Here is a 9,290-nt window from a genome sequence, read left to right on the forward strand (position 1 = left end):
GGTGGTGGTTCGAATGCTGCAGCGTGAGGAGGCGGTGGCAGGGTCTGTGCTGTGGCTAAAGAATAGTTTTGCAGCCGGAACGGGACGTCGTGGTCTGCGGCACTCGCTGAATGCTGATGACCCGCTGCGGTGGGCTGGTCTAGCGCGGAGCCGGGGAAGAGATGGGGAGGGGGGGAGGGAGGGAGCGGTCGCTGACGCGACCGGAAGTGGAGCAACCTGGGACAGGGTCGCGGGAAGTGGGACGGGGAAGGAAAGAGGGTTAGGGGGGAATAGCGACGCCAGAATCCGGGATGCCAGAAAGAGCAGCTTGCTTCCTGGTCCGGGGAGGAAAACAAAGTGAGGGAGCGGGAGGGCGAAAAGACCGGGCTATCCGACTGCGTTAGAAGGCAGAGGAGATGGAACTTCCTATCCGACCTACGGAACGCGATGCCGTGGGAATGGAGAGTGCTGCGGATGCGAGCCACTGTCCAGTGGGTAGGGTCATCGCCTTGCTGGCGCTGGGTCCTGGTGCTGCTGCGAGTTGAGGCTGCTGAGCGGGAAATACTGACCCGCACGGGGGCAGGAGAGGAGCACCTTCTGCGACCCAGTTAGTTTAGCAGAATTTCTTGGTGGTGGGTTCCAGTTAGCCTATTGCTCCCTTTTAGGGAGTCATTGTCCATCAGGCTTGATGACCCATATAATAATGCCACATTATCCATCAGGCTTGATGTCCCATATAATAATGCCACATTATCCATCAGGCTTGATGACCCATATAATAATGCCACATTATCCATCAGGCTTGATGTCCCATATAATAATGCCACATTGTCCATCAGGCTTGATGTCCCATATAATAATGCCACATTGTCCATCAGGCTTGATGTCCCATATAATAATGCCACATTGTCCATCAGGCTTGATGACCCATATAATAATGCCACATTATCCATCAGGCTTGATGTCCCATATAATAATGCCACATTATCCATCAGGCTTGATGTCCCATATAATAATGCCACATTATCCATCAGGCTTGATGACCCATATAATAATGCCACATTATCCATCAGGCTTGATGTCCCATATAATAATGCCACATTATCCATCAGGCTTGATGTCCCATATAATAATGCCACATTATCCATCAGGCTTGATGTCCCATATAATAATGCCACTATACGTTGAATCACTCTGTCTCTTTAGTCTTAATTTTTTTCTGTTATTAAATATATATTTTTGTCCTGTATGTAAACAAATATTATTGTTCACAATAATGATACTAATTGGGCAAATATGTTTACGCTTGTGTGCTTACTTTTTTAAATGTGAAAATGGTGATTTCAAGGGGTTAAATACTTGTGCGACTCCACTGTATGTGACTGTTATCATGACATTGATCATCTAAGTAAGTACCGGTGGCGATCAGAAGGGGGCGCCCTGGAGTAATGTTGCTGTGAGAGCACATGAGAGAGCAGTGGCAAGATGCCAAGAGGAAATGGCCAACCGAGTAAAGGAACAGAACACACAGTTACTCGGCAAATAAAGATCAGGTGGCCCTATTGCATTAATCTTGAGAGCTGCTCAGTCATTTCAACAGAAAAGCTTGAAATCTATGGAATATTCAGAGACAACTTTTTATGCAGTGAGAGTGTCATAGTGCTGCCCTCGTCTGACAATGCACATGTCTAGAGGAGTTTTGGACATGGAGTTTTGACATGCCTGTTGATGCATAAGAGCAGAACTCAGTGTGTATTAGTCTGAATAAGGGTTAGTCTCTACAGCAGAACTCAGTATTAGTCTGAATAAGGGTTAGTCCCTACAGCAGAACTCAGTATTAGTCTGAATAAGGGTTAGTCCCTACAGCAGAACTCAGTGGGTATTAGTCTGAATAATCTGAATATGCATTGGGGACCAGTGGAATTGAACTACTTTGTTTAGATCCACCCCATAGGAGGCTGACTAGATGAGGAAGTCCAGTAGAGGAGTGTTCATAGTGAGATTATCTCCTGTTGGAGTGTTCATAGTGAGATTATCTCCACTTGGAGTAGAGAGGTGTTCAGAGAATAGTGTTTGGCAGCAGGCACCATACGGTTGTGTTTGCAGCAGTGAGGAGTCCGTGCAGGGATGTGACAACACTTTTACATACAGTCTATGGACAACACCCATTAGAGTTGAAACTGCACCAGACTATACGGTATGTACTGTAAGGAAAAACAGTAAAGAAAACTGAAATGTTTATTTAACAGATTTAAAAGAGGCTTTTACCAGAATTATGTAATGTAGGAAATACAGCCTTAGCATATAGCAGTTAAAACGCCCATGAATTATTTTGCTTTCATTTTACATGTTCTGCTTTTGATCTGTGAACTGTTGCTGTTGCTTAGAAATGGAGCAAGGCCTTGTCTGAATCACATAAATTAACCATAATGTTTGATGCATTTCTTTTATGGCATACATATGATTTGTTTGTTGTAGTATTGGTTAATCTGTGTGTATGTGTGTGTCGCCATTAGGGCGATATATGTATAGAGACTTTTATATTGACACATTCAGAAAGAATAGGACCTTTTATTTTGATACCGTTTCCTGTATTTTCCTTACCACTTCCTGCCTTGTCATCAGTTACTTCACATTTAGTTCCTATCTGCTGAAAACGGTTTCTACTTAAATAATTCCTCTCTGTGAACGATGCTAGAAGCAAAGTCGTAAGTAAATGCATTGTTAAGTTAAATTATTGATAGTTTAAGTTAAGTTTATAGTAGAAAGAGAAGGTAATAAATAGGTTAAAAAGACCGTTTTATTTACATGTATTTACAATGAGATTTCATGAGACTTCATGTGAAGCTGAACTTTATGTTAAAAACAGTCAAACTTTATTTTGTTGCAGTTTTCACTCTGCCATGTAATGCTGGATCTTCAAGTAAACAACAGTGAAATGTTAACTACAGAACAGACTCCTGGTTATTGCATCAGAGTTTAACTTGTTGGATAGCTTCAGTTAATACACTACAGTGAGGACAACATAGTGAAAAGACTGAGAAGTTAGCATTGAACATCAAGTCAAGATGGAAACTAGATCTAATAAATCAAGTAGAAGTGGAAGCAGCTTTCATTCATCTACCTCATCAACCAATGCTTTATTTCACGCACGAGCAAAAGCAGCAGCTGCAAAAGTGCGCGCCGAATATGCTGAGCAAGAAGCCAAAGCTAGGATAGAAAAAGTTAAAAAAGAGACTGAAATTGAAACACTAGCCATCTGCCGTGAAGCAGCAGAAGCTGAAGCCGTAGCAGCTGTCTGGGAGTCAGCAGTTACAGGGAGAAAAAAATGTATTGTGCTGGATGAAACAAACGCAACAGAGCAAAGCAAACTTGAACGAACAAGTGAATACATCCAAACTCACTTCCATTCCACTAATCCTGTCCAACAAACAACCACCTATGCCACTCTCAGTTATAGCCCGAACAACCCCTTTGTTTCACACCACCAGCCGCCTGTGTTTTTATATGAGAGCACTAACAATGTGGAATTTACAGACTTTGACTTGGACTATTCACCGCCAGCGGCCAAACATTCAGTCAGCCAGAATCCATTTACCAGAGAAGGGCCCCGGGTTATTCCCAAGAGTCTCACCTCACAGATCAGTGACTTGAATATCGAGGCTCCATCCTTCAACCCCCAGCCGAAAAATACTCAAAGTATGCTTGCAACTGAACACCTGGCACAATATTTAGCTCGGCGTGACCTAGTGAATACGAGTCTGTACGAGTTTGACGATAAACCTGAAAATTATCGTGCTTGGCTGTCGTCATACAAAAATGCCACTCAAGGACTTGGTCTCACAGCCACTGAGGAATTGGATTTGATGACACGATGGCTTGGAAAAGAATCCAGCAACCAGGTGAAACGCCTCCGTGCAGTGCACATTGCAAGCCCACAGACAGCACTGGTGAAAGCCTGGGAACGTCTTCAACAGTGTTATGCAGCCCCAGAGGTGATTGAAAAGGCCCTCTTCACCCGACTGGACGCATTTCCCAGAGTCTCAGCCAAAGAAAATCTGAAGCTACGAGAGCTGTCTGATCTGCTTATGGAAGTGCAGTGTGCCAAGGAAGATGGCTACTTACCAGGCCTGTCCTACCTGGACACGACGCGTGGAATTGAGCCTATAGTGACAAAGCTGCCTTATGGACTCCAGGAAAGATGGGTCTCAGTCGGTTCTAAGTATAAAGAAGAAAATAGAGGACGGTTCCCACCGTTCGATTACTTCACGAAATTCATATGTTATGAGGCCAAGAAAAGAAATGACCCCAGCTTTGCCCTTTTAAATACCACTACAACATCATCTGTCAGAGCTGAAAGTGCCTTTCCTAAAACCCAGAAACCCATTGCAGTTCACAAGATCAATGTCACTCCCGCAGAGGCAAATGTCTCTAGTGATCCGAGTAAGATCTGCCCATTACATGCAAAACCCCACCCACTGAAGAAGTGCAAAGCCTTCAGAGCCGAAACCCTTGATGACAGAAAGGTATTTCTGAAAGAAAACGGAATCTGCTTCAAGTGCTGTAGCTCCACCAACCATATGGCAAAGAACTGCACTACAATTGTGAAGTGTTTTGAGTGTGACAGCACCCAACATGTCTCAGCTATGCACCCGGGACCAGCACCGCTACCTACAACTCCTCTGACCTCGCCACAGCATGGCGGGGAGGGAGAAGCGGTAAACGACACCAGTGAGATTAGCTCAAGCTGCACAGCAGTATGCGGCACAGGACAAGTCGGACGGTCGTGCTCCAAGATATGCCTGGCAAGAGTGTACCAGAAAGACCACCCAGACGAAGTCATCAAGGCCTACATCGTGTTAGACGACCACAGTAACCGCTCGCTGGCCAAGTCTAGTTTCTTTGACAAGTTTGACATTCACACTAAGTCATATCCTTACCAACTGAAAACGTGTTCTGGTGTAGTGGAAACGTCTGGCAGAAGGGCATCGGATTTTTTCGTGGAGTCCCTAAATGGAAAAGTTACAATCCCCTTACCACCACTCACTGAGTGTAATGACTTACCTGACAATAGGTCCGAAATTCCCACACCAAATGCCGCTCTTCATCAGCCTCACCTGTCAAAGGTAGCAGAACACATCCCAGAGCTGGACCCCACAGCTGAGATCCTCCTGCTACTAGGGAGAGACACAATCAGAGCACACAAAGTACGGGAACAAATAAATGGCCCTGCCAATGCACCCTTCGCTCAGCGCCTTGACTTGGGCTGGGTGCTGGTAGGAGAAGTCTGCTTAGGGAACACACACAAGCCGAATGTCAGTTCTTTCCGGACGACCATGGTTGACTGTCATCGGCCCTCACTCTTTCAGCCATGCACAAGCAATTTGCACATTAAAGAGGAACTTCACGACAGCACCTTACCACCCAGAGCTAAGGAAGACAGTCTGGGTCAAAACGTGTTTGACTGCACTGAACAGGATAATAAGCTAGCACCTTCAATCGAAGATGAAACTTTCCTAAAAATCATGGACAAAGAAGTCTACAGAAACCATTTACACAGCTGGGTTGCTCCATTGCCGTTCAGACAACCAAGGCAACAGCTTCCCAACAATCGCGAGCAAGCCCTCAAGCGGTTTGAATCACTCCAACGCCAATTCAGAAGAAAGCCAGAAATGCAAAAGCAATACTTGGAATTCATGGACAAACTGCTGAAAAACAACCATGCTGAGGTGGCACCAGAGCTAAGAGAAGAAGAGCGCTGGTATTTACCAAGCTTTGCAGTGTATCACCCACAGAAACCCGATCAAATCAGGGTTGTGTTTGATTCAAGTGCCCAACAGTCTGGAATCTCCTTGAATAATGTGCTCTTGACAGGACCGGATCTGAACAACACCCTTCTAGGAGTGCTCATGCGGTTCCGAAAAGACAAGGTCGCTGTGATGGCGGACATTCAACAAATGTTCTATTGCTTCCTTGTGGCCGAAAGGCACAGAAACTACCTGCGATTCCTATGGTTCAAAGACAACAACGTAGCCAACGAGGTAATTGACTACAGAATGAAAGTTCATGTTTTTGGAAACAGCCCATCTCCTGCAGTGGCAATCTATGGGCTCAGAAGAGCCATCAGAGATGGCGCAGAGAAATATGGAGCAGACACAGTCAACTTCGTCGAACGGCACTTTTATGTTGATGATGGCCTCTGTTCTGTCCCAACTGATGCAGAGGCTATTGGGCTGCTCCATAGGACTCAAGCCTCACTTGCTGAGTCTAACCTGAGGCTCCACAAATTTGCCTCAAACAGTCAGGCTGTCTTGGAAGCCTTCCCAAGCGAGGACTGCATACAAGCCAAAAAGGAGGTAGACCTCAGCGGAGATGAGTCACCCACCCAACGCAGCTTGGGGCTCCTGTGGGAAATAGCAAGCGACACATTCACCTTCTCTGTGTCAACTGACACCAAACCATTCACCCGTCGAGGGGTTCTTTCCATGGTGAACAGTGTCTTTGACCCTTTAGGGTTTCTGGCTCCAGTTACGATCCAAGGCAGGGACCTTCTCAGAGATTTGAATTCCGAGACATCGGAGTGGGACACCCCATTGCCTGAAGATAAGTTACGCAAGTGGGAGGCTTGGAGAAACTCGCTTCAAGACTTAAGGCACTTTCACATATCTAGGATGTACACAGGCATCTGTCCAACCAAGGCTGAGCGAGTAGAACTCCACGTCTTTAGCGATGCATCTGTGAAGGCCATTGGCGCCGTGGCCTATTTGAGAGCCATCCAAGGAGACACAGTAGACGTTGGATTTGTCATGGCAAAGGCCAAACTTGCTCCTCAATCAGATCCAACCATTCCCAGACTTGAACTGTGTGCAGCAGTCTTAGCAGTGGAAATAGCTGAGCGGATTCAGGATGAATTAGATCTAAAGCTGGACGCCACCAAGTTCTACACTGATAGCAAGGTTGTCCTTGGATACATTTACAACCAGTCCAGACGGTTCTATGTGTACGTCCACAATCGTGTCCTGCGTATACGCCAATCTACCATCCCTGAACAATGGCACTACGTGAACACCGAAGACAATCCGGCTGATCTGGCATCACGGTCGGTTCCAGCAGCACGCCTCACACAGACGAGGTGGTTCAACGGACCAACCTTCCTGCGCAAGCTGTCCGTTCAGCCAGACCTAGCTCAGTCATTCAGCTTAGTCTCTCCGGAGTCCGATGCAGAGGTCCGTCCAGTTGTGAAGAGCTACATCACCGATCTGCAAGGGAAAGTTCTCAGCACAGAGCGCTTTGAAAGGTTCTCCACATTCGACACTCTCCAACGAGCCATCGCACTCCTGATTCATATAGCAAGATCCTTCAAGACTCCGACAGGCAAGTGTAAGGGATGGCATCGCTGTGGCTTACCTCACTCAGTTGATGAGCTTTCACAAGCAAGAGAAGTCATAATCAGAGCTGTTCAGAGGAATACGTTTGTGAAGGAATTTGAAGCTCTGGAGAGAGGAAAGCAAGTTCCGTTAAACAGCTGCCTACGCTCCCTCAACCCGATCTTACAGGCTGACCTCCTCCGCCTTGGAGGCAGACTGAAGAATGCGGATGTGGCCATTGAACAAAATAACCCTGTCATTCTCCCAAAAGAACACCACGTTTCCTTGCTTCTTACCAGATATCATCATGCCCAAGTAAAGCATCAGGGCCGTCATCTAACAGAAGGTGCTGTACGAGCTGCTGGACTCTGGATCCTGGGAGGCAAGCGGCTTGTGAACTCAACTATTCACAAGTGCATCACCTGTCGCAGACTTAGAGGACGGATGCAAGAACAACAAATGGCAGATTTGCCCGCAGAGCGCCTTACAACCTGCCCTCCCTTCACATACGTAGGCCTAGATGTTTTCGGACCCTGGCACGTCTCCACCAGACGCACCAGAGGGACGCAACCTGAGAGCAAGTGCTGGGCCATACTATTCTGCTGCATGAGCTCCAGAGCAGTTCACGTTGAGGTGATTACCTCGATGGACACCTCAAGCTGCATAAACGCGTTGAGGCGTTTCTTTGCCATAAGAGGACCAGCCAAACAACTGAGGTCAGACTGTGGCACGAATTTCATTGGGGCCTGTAAAGAACTCGGGCTGAGTGCAGACCAACCGGACAGCACGGTGCAGAGGTACCTGCACCAACAAGGATGCTCCTGGGTGTTTAACCCGCCTCATGCCTCACACATGGGGGGTTCATGGGAGCGCCTCATTGGGGTAGCCCGAAGAATCCTGGATTCAATGCTACGTGATCACAGCACTCGCCTAACTCATGAAGTTCTGTGCACACTAATGGCGGAAGTGACCGCAATTCTGAATGCAAGACCGCTAGTTCCAGTATCGAATGATCCAGAGAATCCATACATCCTTACACCATCGATGCTGTTAACGCAGAAAGTTGGGGTCCCACCACCTCCAGGTGACTTCACAGACAGGGACCTCCTCACTAAGCAGTGGAGACAAGTACAAGCCCTATCCAACTTGTTCTGGAATCGTTGGAGACAAGCGTACCTGTCAACCCTACAAAGCCGCAAGAAATGGACAAGGTCCCACCAGAACCTGCAAGACGGTGACCTCGTCCTTCTCAAAGACAACCAAGCTGCCCGCAACAACTGGCCTTTGGCAGTGGTCACAAAGGCTATTCCAGGAACAGATGGAAGAGTCCGTAAGGTGGAATTGAGGACAGCAAACCAAGGACAATCAAAGACTTACCTTAGACCAGTGACCGAAACTGTTTTGCTTCTCCGTAAGGACTGATGTTTCTGATGTAGTTCTTGATTGAGTTAAATGTTTATCCTAGTGTAGTGACCTCACAGTGGTCAGGCGGGGAGTGTGTCGCCATTAGGGCGATATATGTATAGAGACTTTTATATTGACACATTCAGAAAGAATAGGACCTTTTATTTTGATACCGTTTCCTGTATTTTCCTTACCACTTCCTGCCTTGTCATCAGTTACTTCACATTTAGTTCCTATCTGCTGAAAACGGTTTCTACTTAAATAATTCCTCTCTGTGAACGATGCTAGAAGCAAAGTCGTAAGTAAATGCATTGTTAAGTTAAATTATTGATAGTTTAAGTTAAGTTTATAGTAGAAAGAGAAGGTAATAAATAGGTTAAAAAGACCGTTTTATTTACATGTATTTACAATGAGATTTCATGAGACTTCATGTGAAGCTGAACTTTATGTTAAAAACAGTCAAACTTTATTTTGTTGCAGTTTTCACTCTGCCATGTAATGCTGGATCTTCAAGTAAACAACAGTGAAATGTTAACTACA

General features: G+C 46.2%; 1 protein-coding gene across 3 annotated transcripts; it reads left to right on the plus strand.

Moving 5' to 3' along the window:
• The first annotated feature begins 2,488 nt into the window (after positions 1 to 2,488).
• On the plus strand, positions 2,489 to 9,290 carry LOC121690066. Of its 3 annotated transcripts, none has more exons than XR_006024982.1 (2): positions 2,489 to 9,048; positions 9,231 to 9,290. XR_006024982.1 is itself a non-coding variant. In XM_042070405.1 (2 exons), exon 2 carries the CDS (start codon positions 3,048 to 3,050, stop codon positions 8,766 to 8,768), a length of 5,721 nt encoding a protein of 1,906 aa, XP_041926339.1. In that variant the 5' UTR covers positions 2,489 to 2,687; positions 2,870 to 3,047; the 3' UTR covers positions 8,769 to 9,290. The 3 variants fall into 3 exon arrangements, 2 of the variants coding, with proteins under 2 accessions (XP_041926339.1, XP_041926352.1); XM_042070405.1 differs by having other exon boundaries at positions 2,489 to 2,687; positions 2,870 to 9,290; XM_042070418.1 differs by lacking the exon at positions 9,231 to 9,290 and having other exon boundaries at positions 2,489 to 7,868; positions 7,909 to 8,086.

This window comes from Alosa sapidissima, chromosome 2 (assembly GCF_018492685.1).
Source record: "Alosa sapidissima isolate fAloSap1 chromosome 2, fAloSap1.pri, whole genome shotgun sequence".
NCBI lineage: Eukaryota > Metazoa > Chordata > Actinopteri > Clupeiformes > Clupeidae > Alosa > Alosa sapidissima.

What these genes read in the sequence shown, in the direction of transcription:
- LOC121690066 (XM_042070405.1), top strand. Translation starts at nt 3,048, where the DNA reads ATGGAAACTAGATCTAATAAATCAAGTAGAAGTGGAAGCAGCTTTCAT.